The sequence below is a fragment of the Pezoporus occidentalis genome, unplaced genomic scaffold (genome assembly GCF_034315485.1).
Source record: "Pezoporus occidentalis ecotype Australia unplaced genomic scaffold, CSIRO_AGI_Poc_V1 ctg39, whole genome shotgun sequence".
NCBI classification, from domain to species: Eukaryota; Metazoa; Chordata; class Aves; order Psittaciformes; family Psittacidae; genus Pezoporus; species Pezoporus occidentalis.
The window spans coordinates 9,249,928-9,268,538 of NW_026915713.1; the positions used below are offsets into that span (position 1 = coordinate 9,249,928).

General features: G+C 39.4%; 2 protein-coding genes across 2 annotated transcripts in view; one reads left to right on the plus strand and one right to left on the minus strand.

Annotated features, from left to right (window-relative positions):
• FIG4 (FIG4 phosphoinositide 5-phosphatase) overlaps positions 1 to 17,786 on the minus strand; it is a 70,508-nt gene extending 52,722 nt beyond the window's left edge. Inside the window, exons 1-6 of the mRNA XM_062632541.1 lie at positions 17,777 to 17,786; positions 16,413 to 16,843; positions 6,069 to 6,167; positions 4,908 to 5,031; positions 1,998 to 2,154; positions 734 to 784 (exon numbers count right to left, since the gene is read on the minus strand). Of these exons, the coding sequence (XP_062488525.1) occupies positions 734 to 784; positions 1,998 to 2,154; positions 4,908 to 5,031; positions 6,069 to 6,167; positions 16,413 to 16,843; positions 17,777 to 17,786 (872 nt within the window). The remainder of the gene's footprint in view (positions 1 to 733; positions 785 to 1,997; positions 2,155 to 4,907; positions 5,032 to 6,068; positions 6,168 to 16,412; positions 16,844 to 17,776) is intronic.
• The window catches only part of AK9 (adenylate kinase 9), a 72,202-nt gene continuing 70,691 nt past the window's right edge, over positions 17,101 to 18,611 (plus strand). The window contains exons 1-2 of the mRNA XM_062632533.1: positions 17,101 to 17,137; positions 17,962 to 18,093. Coding sequence (XP_062488517.1) covers positions 17,977 to 18,093 — 117 coding nt within the window. The 5' untranslated portion in view covers positions 17,101 to 17,137; positions 17,962 to 17,976. The remainder of the gene's footprint in view (positions 17,138 to 17,961; positions 18,094 to 18,611) is intronic.

The window sequence follows — 18,611 nt, forward strand, 5'->3', positions numbered from 1 at the left end:
CAGATACGAAACTTTGGTAGGTTTGTCTTCACAGATACAGTTGTGACAAGAAGCCTTTATTTTCCAAGAGGAAGTATCTTCTAGAATGACACACCTTTTGGTGCTCACAAGAAGGTTTTTTTCATTTACCTTTTTAAGTCTTAAAGGCTTCTAACTAGTACTGCCAGGTTTACCACCATATTTCCCCCATTTTTCTGCTGTCCCAAAAGTATCATGTGCTATAGTAGCTAGGACACAGAAACTTGTCTTAGGTATGGTATTTATGAAAATACAAGAGAATCAATAATGCCTAGAATGCCCTATGAAAGATGCACCATGTGCAGGGTATATCTTGGATGAGGACCTATTATCTATCTTTGCTAATCAAAGCAAAGCTTTATTGCTGGAAAATGAGATCAAAAAAGATAAAATGACAGGACAAGCAAACCCTCTGAAATTATAATACTTTTACAAAGAGTAATCTGGCAAGGCTAAACAGTCAGTAGAAACAATAATTTCAGCGTCTACCTTTTACTATGCTAATAGTTCTATAGTTCATGAAGACTATATATCTAATCAATTTGCTGAAGGAGAAAGCAGGTTCAAAAGACACAGATGAAAATGGACAAGCAGAGTGATCACGTGTCTTATTTCCCCAGAATACTAAAGATGTTGGTTATCAAAATCCAAAAGCAGAATTTCATAGCAAGTGTAAGTATACAATTTTTTAAAGGAATTAGTAACTCATACTTACCTAAAGTAGAAGTTGCTAGAAAGGTCCACATTTTGAAAGATTCTCAGATACCTAGCAAAGCAATTCAAATTAGAAGGGAAATTTTTAATCAGACAGTTCCAAGAAGTCATTCACTGAATCTCAGAAATTAAACTACATATAAATATTGACTCCTGCTGTATGTTCCCTTTGTATCTTACTGTAACTGTTTTGACAGGTAATTCCACTAGAATGTCGCATTTGGACTAAATAAATCAAATAGTGCCTTTTTTTTTTTTTAACCCAGTGTCTACTCATGTACGTCTACTCATGTATGCCTACTCATGTATGTACTCTGCTTATTTAGGCAGTTGCAGATAAAGTTGTAGTGCTGTTTTCCACATATGTGGGTCAAATTCTCTAGGTCTTATGCAAGCAAACACCCAAGAGCACTATCTAAGAATTAAAAGATTTTCACAGTTATTCTCGAATGAATGAATAAGAAAAGAAATACGTATTTCAAGATGCCATACTACTGCAAATTCTCAGAAAAGAATTTGCAAATTCAGTAACACTCTATGAATGAAAAAATGGCTAACACCATACACATATAGGTTAAAGAATACAGTCTGCTTCATTCTAAGAGGGAGACTGAGGTTTACAATCAGTCATATAACAAAGTGGAAACTTACTGAGTAGCTCCCATTGCCTTGATTTTATTACCTGACATCAGTTTATCAAAATCCATCACTTTTTGACTATTTATACTTGGTACAGACTGGAAAGCAGTTTATTGATAACATGTGCTTCCTATTTCATAGAAGTAAAGCTCCCCCACCCTGATAAAAACACCACCAGAATGTGGTTGTACATTTCTTATAAGGCTTCCTTGCAAAGGCTCAAATTTCTTTTTTCACAAAAAGTAAAATAAATAAATAAATCAATCTCTTCAGGTGAGATTAACATGATGCTAGAGATACTAATAGAAGAATTGTACTCTGAACAATATAAACCAGTATTAGTATTACTTTGCCTTTGTAAGAACAATGTTTATACTGGATGCTTCCAGGTGCATATTTGCTAGGATGTAGCTCTGACACACAGGCGACATGAAGACGTGGACAAAAAACTCCGAAAGACTATAACAGTTGTTTTACTCTCCAGGCTAGAGGCCACAGAACTTGTGACCGATTCTCCATCCTTCCATGTTAACTTATCAACTAAGATAAAATGGCTTGAATGACATACTAACAGAAGGAAATCACCACTGCTTAGAAAATGATCAAAGAGTACCACCATTATTTACCTGGCTTCATCAGGATGAGTGACTCTTACAGAGTCATTTGGAATGTAGATCATGCTTGTATCTTCTATTTTATATATTGCATGACCTCCAATATCTGCCATTTTTCTTCTTTTTGTTATTAACACAATGTAATAGCCTTCTAAAAACCTGACAAAACCTGTTAAAACAGCATTAAAATGGTATTACTTGGATGTTTGTGTTGATCTGATCAAACATATTTAGAACAATGGCATCAGAATTGTTCCAAGACTTCATAGAATTTTTGTTTGTTCATAATGTTACGTACAATGTGCATATATATACACATACAGAAATACAGATACACATAGACAGTTTTACAGTTTCCCCCAGTAGGTGTCAACCAACAAAGTACACAGATTTTACTTATCTTCTCCCCTTCCACTGTAAATATTTTTAATACTAGGTAGCAGAGTTAAGACATCAAAAATTCAGAATAAATTGCTGTCTACTTAAGACACATGTATATTTGCTTTTTACAGGAAGTAGAACAGGCAGTGTCTGGCTTTACTACCTAAAACCAGAGACTTAAGAAGCCCTCACCCTCATTCCCTAACATTACAGGGCATAGCCGTGCTTCTTCACCAAGTTGCTTCTTTGGATGTCTCTACTACATGTAATTAGGAAACATCGTAACAAACTTTCCAATGCAATATGAATGTGTAAATTAAAATTAGAAATAGAAATACCTAAATATCCCTGAACCCAAATGTGTTTCTAATACAGTATAGACAGTGACACAGCAGTACTAAGTTGTAATAACTAATAAATCACACAAATTAGCTCTTGGAGGTAGCTGCTTTGACGGGTTGCTACTAGTGAATAGCCTGAAACTCATTCGCTACTGCACTGTCATCAAATCATAGAATGGTTTGGGTTGTAAAGGACCTGGAGATCATCTCTTAGGATCTATTCTCCAGGCTGAAGAGCCCCAACCTTCTCAGCCTGTCTTCATAGCTCCATGTCCTTCTTAATCTATTAACTGGGAGGGTGAGGGGTGTGGGTAAACAACTCACGATTCACATTTTCAGTTGTATTTATATTCAGTTCTTTAGGTTTTATTATGAATTAAAGAAGGATGAACAAAGTACACATTTTACTCCCTGTCACTGCTGGAGTCTGCAATGTGATCGAATGAGCTGCGATATTTTCTTCTGCCTTATTAGCCCCCCTCGGAAAAATGCTCTCACCTGCACAAGCACAGGAGATCCCGCTGACAAGAGAAACAAATCTTCCAGTTGAAGCAGGCAGACTATTGAATTTCAGTTGTTAAATAGCAAGGTTCTTCCTGTATCCTCCAGGTACTGAAATCACTTATATGGACAGCCTCTATCCTTTGAATTTTAAAAGTCTCATAGGAAACCCAGCCTTTCCCCTTTGCTTGATTCTCTCCATTTAAAAACAATTTCTACTTTTAAACGCTATACAGTGAACAAGAACTTAGACTATCAGGCCCTCCATTCTGAGTGCAATGAATGCACTGCCTCTGGCTAACAAAGTAACTGGAGAACAGAACAAAGACGTCTTTTCCAATTCTACAAAAAATACCAGACCTGAGCCAGGAGAAAAAAAACAACCAGTGCACTCACTCAAATTACGTATTTATACAGCTTAGACAGGATCAAGATGGAAGACATCTAAAGCATGTAAGAGAGCATGTTACTTCTAAATAAATCATCTAGAAATAGACCTTATCTGATAAGCAACGCATTTGGCCAGCTACAGAATAGAAACTCTTCTGTTACAAAGAGTACATACAAACAAATACACAATTGGGATGGTAAGTCTTCACTGAACACAATCACATTCCAACCAAATATATTTTCACATATTTAGATAGTGAGCACTGACAGCTTGTGCAAAAAAAAGCCAATGCTACAAGACTGTCAGTGGCTTCTTTATGTTTCCCTGTATTACCAATACCCTTAAATTAATATTTCATATAAACCTCATCTCATGAATTTCTGAAAAGAGGATCCAGTGCTAAGATCCAAAACACTCCATGGGCAAAAAGAATATAGAAGAAATTTTGCTTAATCTGCCACTTTAGGTTAGAATACTAATAATATTTTCTACACTTTGGGTGTTATGAAAAATTCAGGAGCATCTTTTAAAGTAATTACTTTCTCCACCTCCTCTGCAACTTTGGATTTAGACGTCCAGTTATATACTAATGCAGATAAAGCACAAAGTATTCTTGGGAGTTGTCAGAGCACACATTAACATTTACTTTGGAGACATCACTCATCAATATAACGACCTCAGCATCTGGCAACAGGCAGGAGAGTAGTGACTTTCAGATGAAATTAGAAGCTGTTAAATCTCTGAGGCAATTCTCTAGGATTATGGACATCTGATCAGCATTTAAAAATTCAGCTGACATACCAGTCAGCTATACTTGTTTGAATACACACACACAAAAAAACCCACACCTTTACATGTGTCACTGAAACAAACAACACACACACAAAAAAAAAACACAAAACCACAAAGAAAATGAAATCATTCTAATAAAGAATGTCAACTTTTGCTTTCTTTTAAAAAGCATTCCATGAGCTCTGGAATTCAGAAGGCAAGGTTCCACATGGTTTGTAGCTTACAATGAGTTGAGTTGGGCGAGATCTTCAACAAAGCTTTTATAGTTTGGCTGTTTCCTAGATCTATCCCTTAACAACAAAGAAGAGATTAGTAACAGTACAGATCTCACCCTTGTACTGGCCACCTGTTTTCACAAAACACATAGAAACTTACTTATCTTTAAGAAAGAAATTTCTCAATCGTAATCCAATTTAAAAATAAAAATAAAGGGAGGGAGACAGATAGATACAGTGCGACACAGTAAACCTCACGTCAAGAAATAAAAGATTTTATAAAACCAAACAAAACACTTACCTACTACACCAAAAGCAGAGACAGCTCGAGACAACCCAGAAGAGCCCTTCTGTCCAATTTTTGTTCTGTTTCCCAGGTCTAAACGGCCAAGAAGTTCCCTCACCTCTTGTTGCGTATACACATGCTTTAAATTAAAAAGTGACTTAAGTTACTGCTTTGGTAGTTAAATGGTATTTCATGTCAAAGAATAGTAGAATTTACTCAGTATACAATAAACCAAGTATCTCCTCTACATCCTCTGTCTCCTTTTTCAGTCCTACCAACAAGTACAACAAGAACAAAATTCACCATCCACTACAATAGAAATAGTCATGGTCACATGTGAATCCAAACATTTCTAAATCTTAAGATTCTCAACCATAAACTTTCTGGAAAGAAATCAAGTTTTATTCTATTGTGTACATTAAAGCTCTTGCTGCTGCTATTTATTTTGCTTCAGATATGGTATATCATAAACACTAAAAATCTGGCTAGATCACAATTAAGTTGTATTTAAGTATTTTGCACTTAAAACAGCAAGGCTGAACATAAGAAAATCACCGGGAACATATACATAATAAACAAAAAAAACTGGGAAAATCTGATTAAGTGAACCAGCTGTCTGGAGATCTTTCGGCACTCCCTTACTGTAACTTGTCATTTTCATGCTAACATGCATCTGACATGAGGCAAAGCCGAGAGAGTTGAGACTGATCAACCTCCAGAAGAAAAAGCTCAGAGAGGATCTTACCTATGTCTATGAATACCTGATAGAAGGGAGTGAAGAAGTCTGAAGCAGACTCTTCTCAAGTGGTATCCCATCAGAGGATGGGAGGCATGGGCACAAACTGAAAACCAGAAAATTCCATTCAAGCATAAGAAAAAGCTTTCTTACTGTGAGGATGGTCAAACACTGGAACAGGTTACCCAGAGTCTCCAGCCATACTCAAAACATGACTGGGCATGACCCTGAGCAACCTGATCTAGTTGACATTGCTCGGAGGATGAGGGCAGAACTAGAAAACCTCCACAGATCTCCTTCAATCTCAATTGCTATATGACTGATTCTGTAACATACCTTTGCAGAAACAGACTAAAGGCGTAATATTTTAATTCAGCTTAATATGGGTAGTATTATTTGGAATAACTGGGAAAAAAAAATAAATCAAGAGGGGCACTCACCTTATCATCAATTACAACCAAATCCTTTGGTTCAGTGCGATCTATTTTCAAAACACGGTATTTGGTTTCTGCAGGATTACTTCCGACAAGAAAATACCGCTACATTAAAAAAAAAGTAGTCAGAATATTATACAAGATAAAGCAACCAAAGCCCATTGTAACATAAGACATCAACAGTGCCATTTATATAGTTTCTAGACTAGATCCATTTCAACTAAGATCAAATATATAATATTCCATATGGACTGTTAATAAACTGGTTTAGACATCAGTACCTTAGGAAGGTACATTTGTATACAATCAGCCTTTCCAACTTATGACTTCAATCTCTCCACTGTACAAGGAGGACAAAAATGTAAAATTAAAAAAAAGGTGAAAAACTCTGTAGAGAGGGGAAAAATGTAACTTACACCAGGCACTGTCCGACTACACCCTGCCCCAGCCATCACTGTCTTCTCACTTGCTTTGTAAAATCTAGCTGAAGCCTATGAACATGAGTTTGTAACTTCTCATGATCTAAACCTACTGTTTCTATGTCCATTGCTATTTCTGACAACTGGTCTTTCTTAGTCCACACTAAACACAGGAAAATTTTAAGTACTTAAATACTGCAAGTTTTCCTCATTTTTTATTTACATTTTCTCTGATAGACTTATCACCAATGTTCTTCCACAACACTCAAGTTTAATTTCACCAGCCAGCCTGGTTAAAACCACTACTTTTTGTTTAAGTTTAGCTTTATTTCTCATTTAAAATATGAAAGACAACCAATAAACATGTAAAGTGTCAATTTCTCATTTAAGCAAATCAAACTACAAATGAATTTTTACATTTAGAGGAATTAACAGTAAGCACAAGTTGCAGTACTGACTTGCTAGAAGCAGCTCTCATTTTACTAATTCATTTAATCAGTGTGGTGCCATCACACAGCAAGGTGTAACTCATTAATAATGCTCAGCCTAACAGGAAAGCATGGCAAATTCATGTGGACCTACGCAGCCAGCTCTTAACTTTAAAAGTCACATGGATTTAAGACGTGGGAAAGGAAATCAATAACATTCACACAGACCTCAGAATTCTGTGAGTTATACCAATCACATGTCAAGAAACATATTTAACTGTCCAAATGTTTAAGGTGAAAGAACTTTAAGCCCTCTTTAGCTTCCCTGAAGTCACAAAACATCTAGTCAATAAGCTCTAAAAAAGGAAACTTGAAAAAAGGATACTTGAAAAGCATAAAAGAAACACCACCAACTCCTGGATTCACCTTGTACACTGACATTACAATGCTTACTGAGCAGCAAGTTTTGCTGTTTACTCCCAAATAATAGTAAAGAAGGCCCTTCAGAGCCATTTGCCATCACATCACTCCCTTACTGAAGGCCTTGAATCAGCACTTTGTCACAGGAAACTATATCCTACTGTTTTTTTTTTTAGCAGCAGTGTCCTGCTGTGCACAGCCCAGGCTCCCCAGCCTGCCCACTCAAGAGTACCCTGCACAGGAGATTCCTTAGGGCCAAAACCTGCCCTTTCCAGGAGGGAAATCATAACAACATGGAGTGGGTTGAAGCCCCCACTGCATGGCACTGAATGACACAGAGGTGGAAGATAGCGCTTTTCTGCATCGCCTACCACCAAGACATTCCCAATCACCAAGACAGACACCTGCTTAGACCATTCCACCATACCATGGTAGAAGATGAGTGGGTAGAGGAAAATACCATTTATTTGTAACAGAAATGATAAGTTACTTTGCATTTTAAGACTGCCACTTCTCTATTTGTAGTAATTGTTAATTAGAGCTAAACAATTTTAAGTAGTCCATATTACTACAGTAAAGTTCAGTGATCTCCGATGTCCAGCTCATTAAATGAGTGCAGTTTCTTCCCAAAGTGACACCTATGGTTACCAATAAATCATCCTGAATAAAAACAACAGTACAACTCTAAAATGCCTGTCCAAACAGCAGTTTGGACCAAAGATCACATTTAAAATTGGAACATAGCACATGACACACAGGAAGAGAGAGACAAAGAAATGGATATGGAGTTGCAAATGTTATTACTAAAGAAGTTCAGCTGGATACTTCTCCATTTTCATTTTAATAGACCAATTAAACATAAGGAAGTGCTATGAGGAAGACATCACTCACATCACAAGCAGCTGCTATGGTGAGCTACTCACAGCTACAGTGCCAGCTTTAAGTGCTGGTGCTGCTGCTCAGAGCAGCAGAATTAGATTTCATGAGGAGTATTTGTATCCACAGACTAAGGTAGCAACCACCATAATGAATGGTACTTAACAAGGTCTCTTTGACGTACTTTAAAGACTAACTTAGCAGGGTTGCTTTACATTAGAAAGCTAGGCTGTGTTATGTATTTAGGGAAGGTCAGTTAAGAACAGCATCAAAACCCAGGATCCATGGACTTAAAAAGGCTACCTTCTTAGAAAGCCAGGCAATGGCAAATATCTGTTTAGCAAATGGGAATCTTACCCACTGCATGTTAGAGGATATTCCTGTTGAAGTTATAAAGAAGGAAACATCTGCAAAAACTTTGGAATTTGGACTAGTCCTCAAAACAAGGATCCCAAAATTGGACTTCTACTTCGGAAGTTTTCAGGACTGACTAACAATCAACAACCACAAAATTACTTGAAAAACAGCATGACACGCTAGCTCACATTCAACTTTCAAGATCTGAAATGAAAACAAAGATGATATGAAAACCAACAATGCAAAAATTAAACAAATAAGACATTTCAGCATTAGCTGCTTCTGCTACCTAATTTATGCATCTATTGAATAAATAAGTCTGTCTTACTGGATGATATGGAGCACAAACAAAACCATTATCAGTGACATGTACCACAATTAAATTTGCCATCACATGAATAGTAGGAAAGAATAAAGAAAAATACCAAATCAACACAACACTGAGCATGTAACATCAAATAAATTAATTACTGAGCTTGTATTATAATTGTAAAATTAATCAAAGCTCAAATGCACTGTACTGTTTACAACTATTTTGATTAATACAAGTCCTTATGGTTAAAGAAATGAGAACCATGGCTGAGCTGTAGAAACCTTTCTTGGAGTTTCTATCCTTATTCTCTTATTCCATTTATAACTAAGCTGAACTGAATAAATTGAAGCATGTTTCACATGTCCCAGACAATTCCACTCCACAGCAAAACCACCACATTTAGATAAATGGACAATCTTGACCAACAAAGTACTTTCTCTGCAGAATAGCACACAAGGAGAAACTGCACAGGCTTCCTCATATTACTCTGCCAAAGCCCTTCAATCATCACCTGAGATGAAACATGCTGTTTCCAGGTTTAGTCTGCCCTTGGCCTTTGCTGAAACTTGGTAAGTGCACTTTACCAACCGCAGCAGTGCACCACGCAGCTATGAGATCTGTACTGAAGCTTAATTTATTGCACAATTATCACTAAGCAACCATAAAATAGGAAAAATCATTTGAGACCCCATCTGGATTATTGTGTCCAGTTCTGGGCCCCTCAGTTCAAGAAGGACAGGGAGCTGCTGGAGAGAGTCCAGCGCAGGGCAACAAAGATGATTAAGGGAGTGGAGCATCTCCCTTATGAGGAAAGACTGAGGGAGCTGGGTCTCTATAGTTTGGAGAAGAGGAGACTGAGGGGTGACCTTAGAAGTGTCTATGAATATATAAAGGGGGAGTGTCACGAGGATGGAGCCAGGCTCTACTCAGTGGCAAACAATGATAGGACAAGGGGTAATGGGTACAAACTGGAACACAAGAGGTTCCACTTAAACTTGAGAAGAAACTTCTTCTCAGTGAGGGTGACGGAACACTGGAACAGGCTGCCCAGGGAGGTTGTGGAGTCTCCTTCCCTGGAGACATTCAAAACCCACCTGGACACATTCCTGTGTAACATTATCTAGGTGTTCCTGCTCCGGCAGGGGGATTGGACTAGATGATCTTTCGAGGTCCCTTCCAATCTCTAGCATACTGTGTGTGATACTGTGATACTGTCCCTTCCACCTGGGACTGAGTTTTAACCAAAACAATCTAATTGAAAGGCATTACACCTTCTTTTATCAACCTTTTGATTCAGCCATACCAATAAAAATTGCTCCTTCTAAAAGGAGTCTAAACAAAATAAAAAACCTTATTGCAACTTGTTGTTTATAATGGCAGGATAATAGTTCTGAAATCAAACATTCTGCCTCTAGACTTTTTTTTTTTTCTTTAAGAAGATTACTTCTTAGAACTCCTGGTCTAAAACTATTATTTGCTTCTTTGTATAGACTAATTATCACTAATAAATGTTAGCATTGTAAAGAACATTTTTTCACTCATCAGGTAAAAAGCAACACACAGCTCAATCAGCAGGAAATAAAAGTGCAAATACACTAGAAGTTATTTAAAAAATATGGCAATGCACTAACATAGACAATTTTTAAACCTGAAAATAGCATAGAGAAAATACTTAGATAAAACGCTGCAAAAGTTACCCAGTGAGCCCAAGGATATGTCTAAAATCACAAAACCCTAAGGAAGTGTGGTGGCTTCCCCTTGGACAGCTGCCAGACCCCCAGCCAGCTGCTTTCTTGCTTCCTCTCACAGAGGCCACCCTGCACCCCTCCAGTACCTGGGCACCCAACACATGAAGGCATTTACACGCTAATCACACTTTCTGTCAACACACTGGGCTGCCAGATGTGAAAAACCTTCATGTAAACATTGACTTTGAATCAGCACATTATCACCTCGCTACTTTACCCTTAACTGAGAAGTGCAATGGTAACTGTCACCTGCCATCAAATCTCCACCCTCCTTCACATCGGGCATAAAGTTATGCAAGAAAAAGCCTCTTCCTCAAATTTTCGTGGTAGTTTTAATAAATACTGAACTTGACTGTAGATCAGAAATCTTCAAAGCACAAACAAGGTATTAAATAGTGTTAAGAAAGATATAGGTTTAGCCTTTTTTTTCTACTACACCAAAGAAGGGGAGAAAAATAATTACACCTAGATGTGAGGTTCAGCAAAAACTCTATGTTCATTCTTTCTATAGAACCTTCAGCAATTCAGGAAGTATTTCTTTCATCCCGTAGAATCTGGCAGAATGACATGAAGAAAGGAAGAGATGGTACGCCAGGCAAAAAGAGGTACATAAAAATAGCAAAAATTCAGTTGGTGTGCTGTCTACTTCCTGTAATCTGTTGAAACTGTTCAAAAGACGCTCTTTCAAGATGAGAAATTTTAAGAATACACCCTGTGAAGCACCACTCTCAAGGCATGTAGAAATTGCTACCCACTCTGCATCCTACAGCCTTATTTCTCAAATGAATATGGACAGAAAATGCGTTCTTTTACCTACTCATGAGGGTCATCATAATTTCTTGCTATCTTGTGCTCTGAGTATCCTAATTATTTACAATATTTCAAAACTCTAAGCAGAGCTGACTCACATTTTGGGTTTATAACATTACCGATCATTCCATATTCACTCCACACTAAATTCTCTACTAACCTCCTTTTTTCCACTAGCAAAGCCAGAGATTTTCCTTATGGCACTGCACCTCCATAGAGGATTTGGTTTAAATGCATAAGGCCACCTATTTTTTTAAATGACGATGTGCAAAACAACCAGGTTAATCTGATGGCATCTTTGTAAGTCTACACTGTATTTTATGCAATTTACCTCAATTTTCAATTACTTTCATACAGGACTTCAAAATGGGTTAAATATTCCGCTCGTCATGTTCCAGTCTCAGCACCACCCTTGACTAGAGCAGCTTGAAAATATTTACAGTCATTCCACTGTTTACTATGCTTACATCTTCAAATTTGCATGTTGAATATATTTAATTTTATTTCTACCCAAACACTGATGGATCCCATTTTCATAACCTTATTCTTGTTACTCGTTTTATCTTTACCCTTATTCTGTACAGTTGTACTCAAAGTAAATCCTTACCCTAAACAAGGAAATATATTCATTTATTTTTAGGACCATAACAAACTTTGTTTTGAAAATAAAAAAATACTGATAGAAAATACCTATTTTTCTTCATCCCGTTGATCTAGTGACTATGTAGTGACACCCAGGACAAAGGAAATAGAATGTAAGTTACCAAAACAACTTAGGTAGATGTTTGAAAGCACATCTTTCACATGCTGCATGGTGCTACCACCTCTGAACTTCACATTTGTCCTGCCTCCATAGCATATACCCTTCAAAACTTCTCTTCCTATCACTGCTATTCCACTAAGTATCTGTCGTAATCATAAATGGTGTCAGATCCCACATACACTAGTTGATTAAGTTTCTCTATTTTTTTGCCACACATCTGGCAGCACATCAAGACGTTTAAGACAGAAGAAGTACTTCCCTAAGTTTCACAAAACTCCTTCACTTGCCCCTACTCCATCCTCTATTCCATTACATCATTACTATTCCTGTAACACCACTACAGAGGGAATAGGACAGTCAGCAGAGAGGGGCTGTCTTCTGCTAATGAAATCATTCCAGAGAGACCAAATCTCACAGCCACTTCTAGCTAGAAAATTATGATAACTAATGTTTGCCCTGTAGATTGTTTACGACACTCAAAAATTTTAAGTGCACCAGATAACAACCTGTATAAACCAATGCATTATTTTTTAGAAGAAAATTAATTTAAAACAATCAAAAAAAAAAAAAAAAAACCAAAATAAGACAAACAGTTTTCCCAGAGGTAAAAGGCAGAGAAATCTACAGGTAATTATGCTAGTCGCAATGCTTAATAAGCTTCAATAAGTCATTTGGATACTGTGGAGACGGAGACTGTAGAAGAACATGATTAGAATAAAATAATATTAATTAAGCCTCCTAATATCCTGAAAGATAGGCAAGTGATATGCCTTTACAGCAACTGCACAAATTGACTTGTTCAATGTCATACTTCCTATGGGGAATGATAATTTCCAATGAACTAACCTACAGCTTTTTGGTGGGCTTCATTTGGGGGATACACAGAAATCCACCTTCTCCTGGAGAGGAAAACATCTTTTGTTTCTTATTAGTCATATTGCTGAAATATCTTTAGTGCCCTCTGGCGTGCATTTCAGCAGCAAATGTATGTGTAAAATGAAAGATAATTGGCATTGATCTGAACACAACTGTTTCAGCTCATGTTTCTGACTACTTCTAAACAAGCCTTCAACTTCCCAGGACAAAGAGGAGATACAATTCACAGCTCCATGGTATTTATTGACCCAAAACATTAGTTTAAAAGAAAGGTCTCAACAACTATGTTGCTATAAACGTTAATAGAAAATATAGAATTTTACTCTCCATTGCTTCAATCAACATTGTGAATTCAGTTCTCACCTCCAGGACTCTTCCTTGTTTGACTGCAATAACACTACCAGAGTTTCTCCTGTTTGACTTAAATAATGCTACTGTATTCGTAACTCAAAAGAAAAATGAACCCAACCCCCCCCCCCCCCCCGTAAACCATTTCCACATTCTCATCCATGTCACCTCTTTCTGCTTTAATAGGAATAAGCAGTACAATCAGTGTAATCTCCACTGTTTCTCCCGCTGCTGACAATGTAAGTCATTCCTTGCCCACTCAAGGTCTCCACAAGGAATCAGGATACAGTTTCAAGTTACACTATACCTGATAAAATGCCAGGTCCCATGTACTTTCACTGTATCTAGCAAGTATATGGCCTTAGGGAAATCAGAAGAGTAACCTGAAACAGGAGAAAGCTATTAAATTTTATGTCTGGGTGATATTTCCATCCTATCAGTGACTGTCACAGCTGGCAACTGCATGATTGTGGGATTTAATGCAAATAAGGATGCACTGGGGAGAAGAAGTGGGAGCTTCAGTCACCAGCCAACATGACACTGAATCAGCTGTAACAGCAAACCTCCCTCTGAAATTCACTGTGACCTGATCAAGTCTTCCACTGACATAGCAGAGTCAGTCCAGCACAGAGCTACAAGAATGATCAGAAGTTGGAGTACATGATGCATCGGGAAAGACTGAGAGAACTGGGTTTGTTCAGCCTTCAGAAAGCTTTGGCAGGATCTTACTGCCTGTAAAATGATCTAATGAGAAGGTGTAGGTAAGACACTTCTGGGGCATGAACACTGGACAGACAAGATGCAAAAAATCCAAGCTGAAATATGAAAAATTCCAACTTACTATAAGGAATTTCCTTTTCTAAAACATGAGCGTGATCAAGCAAAACATGTCTGCAGAGGCTGTAAAATCTACATGTTTGGAAGTTTTCAAACCTCATCATGCTCTTGTTGAAGCTGCTTTGAGCAGGTGACTGGACTAGAAGATCTCCATAAGTCCTTTCTAAGACACCTTAGTCTGTGAGTTTCTTTAGTGCATCAGCTGTTTTCAAGTAATTACACCAAAATTATTCCCATAGCATTTTCCTTTAAAACAAAAAACAAAACAAAAAAAACAACCACCAAAACAAAAAACTACAAACCAAAAAGGACTATAATTTTAGTATCAAAACTCAAAAAGCTGCAATTCACACCTTTTTATTTTTTAAGAACATAACCACACTGAGGGAAAACACTCCATTTTTCATCACCTGCAAGACACAACTGAAGAAACAGCTTTGAGACACTGCTAGTCAGCTGAGGTACTTCAGATGGCACATATAAACCCCTGCATTTCATAGCTGATCAACACTATCTTGTCTCCTGAAGTGATTAGGACTGCTGGATTTGACCCTTACTGAATTCTGAACACAGGAAAGCATGAGCAAACCTGTCCATTTGGGTGGATATTGCTAGCTACCACTAGCCAGATGTAAAATCTGTGGTTCCTGAACTAAAAGGATCAGCTTGGAAGGCCATAGAGAACTGTAGCTACCAGACAGAACCCAAAACCATCATACTGTCTCTATACACAGCATGTTGTCTCTCAGCACTTGCGTCTTACAGCCCAGAGAGAAGTACACCAGATAGCCAGGCATGCCAGTCACAAAAAGCCAAATCTCAGCTATCTGAGAAGCAGCATGAGTTATGAGCCAAGAACAACTAAATTCAGGAATCCTATTTTCCCAATGCCCTCCTCCCATACAGCATTAATTTAGCTGAAAATAAAACAACAGTGTTTTCCAGCAATGCTGAGTAAGATTATTAAGGCAACTATCAAAATTCCTGTAGGCACAGGAAAAAAAAGTAACATTCTGGAAACCAAAAGTAATCTCAATTTTCTTTTTTTATTTACTGATACTAATATTTCTACACATTTTAACCTTTCTCCTCCATTTTCCAGGCTGTTTAATGGGGAATTGACACAGAAGAACAAGCCTACTTCTAACAGAATCAAAGAAGTCAGATTCTTCTGTGTATTGGGACCATTCACACAAAGATGCATTCCCTTCAGTGCTACTTTTGCAAGCTTTCAAGAGCCTACACTGACTTCCGTATATAAACTGTCTTCTATTACCACTGCAGGTAACAACTGAACTTAGAACTAACTGTTGCATTTAAAGCCATGGCACCCACCTCTATCCAAAACTACCTCCAGTGGAAAAAAAAAAACAACAAAACAAAATATTAAAAGAAAATTCACATAAAGACATTTCATTGGCAGCTAAAGGATGATAAACAGCAGTATTATCTCAGGTTATTTACACCACCAGATTCTGACTCACATGGTGCTCATCACGTGGCTAAAGCAGTAATTACCACTCAAACCTCCAGTCCACTTTGCCCGTAGCAAACGCACATCCCTACCGTTTCTGCAACAGAAGATTAAGGAATGCTAAAAATCTTGAACAGCTTACTGCCAGAGGTCAGATTTGACCCTGGAAGGTGCTCCACAGCCTATTTAGACCATGAGACCAGAAATGTCGCAGAAGTAATAAACAGACGGGCAGGGGACAACCACTTTAGCCACACTGTTTAAATTCTTAATTCAAACCTTTAATTCTGGACAACTCTAGCTGTCCAGTTTTAACTCATCACAGCACAAATCAACACCAGCCTGAGTGACAAAAGCCACACAAAACAAGCAGGCAGTAACAGCAGGGGCCATGCGGGGCCTAAACTCCGACGGCTCACCCGCCGCAGCACTCACGCTGCCCCGGCCTGCCCAGATGACTGGGCCTTCCGCTTACAGCTCCGCGGAGCTCGGCGGGTTGGCTTGGGCATGCCAGCCGCACGTAGGTCAGAAACCGGCTCTTCGCTCAAGCGCAGGGACACGGTGAAGTAAACTTTTATGAGTTGTTGGTAGGTTTTCATGTGTGACCCGCGGCGCGGCAGCTTTCACCACAGGGAGCATTTCCCGCCCCCCGGGAGCGGCGGTGGGGCAGATGCTACTTACAGCCCTGGTCTCGTACAGCACCAGCTTCTGCACTGAGCTGATCATGAGGGCCGCCGCCGCCGGCATGGCGGCCGCGCAGGGCTCCAGCCTCGCCCCGGCACCAAGGCGCGGCGGGAGCAGGAGAGGAAAGGGGTGCCCGCCAGCAACCGGGAGCGCAGCCGAGCTCCTGCTGAAGGGGCGTGTGGAGGGACGGGACACACGGGAGCTAAGGACTAACACTAACCGCCCACAAACCGGACGGGTGGAAGCCGGAAGTGGCGGGACGCCACCGCGCAGGCGCGCCCACCGGCGGGCGGCAGAGGGCGGCTGCGCCGCCGCTCCCGCGGGGTGGTAGAGCCGGCGCGGCGTGGCGGGGCGGGGCGCGGCAGTCACCAGTGCAGGCGGGGCGGTGCTGGTGCTGGTGCTGGCGCTGGCGCCGGCGCCGTCAGCAGCTGCTGTAGCCGCTCAGGATCAGCACCAGGAATAGCTCCGCAGCCCCGCTCCGGCGAAGGCGGGGCTCTCCGCTTTCAACACCCTCACGGGGGGCGGAGCGAAGGGAAGGGGGGCGGTGCTCTTCGGTTGCCCGGGTAACGGGGTACGCAGCCGGCGGCGGCGAGCGCGCGCGGCGGCCGTTGCGCCCACACTCTGCCCCCTCCCCACACTCCTCTTACGTAAGTGACACCCCCTCCCACCCACCCCCTTCTCGCCGAGGGGCGCCGGCCAGCGGGGTCGGATCGTTGCTGTCGGTCAGGGGAGTTCTGGAGGGGCGGAGAGGGATCAAAGCCCCACCAGGCTTTTAGTTGGGGGGGGGGGGGGCTAGTTTATGTCTTTGGTTTGGTTGGAGTGGTGTTTGTCATTAGGAAATTGCCCCTTAGTTGTAAAGGTTTGGGAAGGAGGGAAACTGCTGGAAACGCTAAAGTTCAGCCGCTGAGTTTGTGTGAGAGAAATGGAAGCTTGGTTTGTATGTGGTGGGTTTCTTAACACTAACATACTTCCCCTGTTATTCAGAAGGTCTTATTCTGAAAGTATCTGAGTGTTTTATTTTAAAGTTTCAAAACAAACATTTTCAAATTTTCAACCTGAAGTAGAGTATTTTAATTTTAAAATGACTGGGGTGGGCATGGGGTTGAGACTTGAGTGTTTCTCTAAAGAAAGCAAGTTTGCCTTCTTCAAAAAAGGCCTTATCAGGCACCTCATGTTTTTGGACTCCACTTGTTGGAAAGGCCCACCCAAATTTTGCTCCAGCTTACCTTGACTAGAAACTGCTTTCTGTTTTACTCTGTTATGTAGCGCTGGATGTACAGTCCCAGTCCTGAAAGAGCTGGGATTTATGTGAGAATGACACAACAGATCATGAACCACAAATTAATTCTACAAAGCCTTACTCACATACATAGCTGTGGGCTCAGCGAGTAGTTTCATTGACAGTGATGGTGCTCTTCTTGTAACAGCTTTTATCACAAAACGATTCACCTTTTACCACATTATTATTCAGTTCCTTTTTAAAGTATGTGTCATTTTACACATATGTATTTTATAGCAATCTTTCTTTTTTTTTTTTTTTTTCCAGTCCTGGCTAATATATATGGCTTCAGCAGAGGAAAAACAAGCTCAGCCCTTTGCGGACATCTTCAATGAAGATGAAGCTGAAAAATCCTTTCTGTTGTCCAAGCCCACTTGTTTAATTATCCTTGGAAAGCCAGTAAGATGTCAGATAGAAGTTTGTTCTTCAGATATTCTGCTAACAATTATACTTTTCCTTTCAAAACATTAGTTTAGTAATGTGGCCAAAATGATCAAAGACCTACTTTTTTACTCTTTTGCACTTTGCAAATCCTGCAGAGTTTGGTAAAGATTCTGATCTCATTTAATGAGGCCAAATTTTGGCCCGAGTGACCAATCAGTTACAATTGAAATTGTTATAACTGTACTTAAAAGTCACATGTTGCTCAAAAAGTTTCTTCTCTTTTCATATTGGCAACTGGATTGGTTTTATCTTATTTCAATGTTGTAACTTCTAAAAGTCTTGACAGATTAAAGACATAAATAGGCATAAAAGAACCATCAGGTTAATATACAGACTTTCAGACATGCAATGAGATATTAAATATTTTAACTTTATTATTAAAAACACTGACATAATTTTATGTCATATATTTGGGAATAACTGAAGTACACTGAGCTGTTCCAATAAGGAGATTTGTACTGTATTTTAACTAT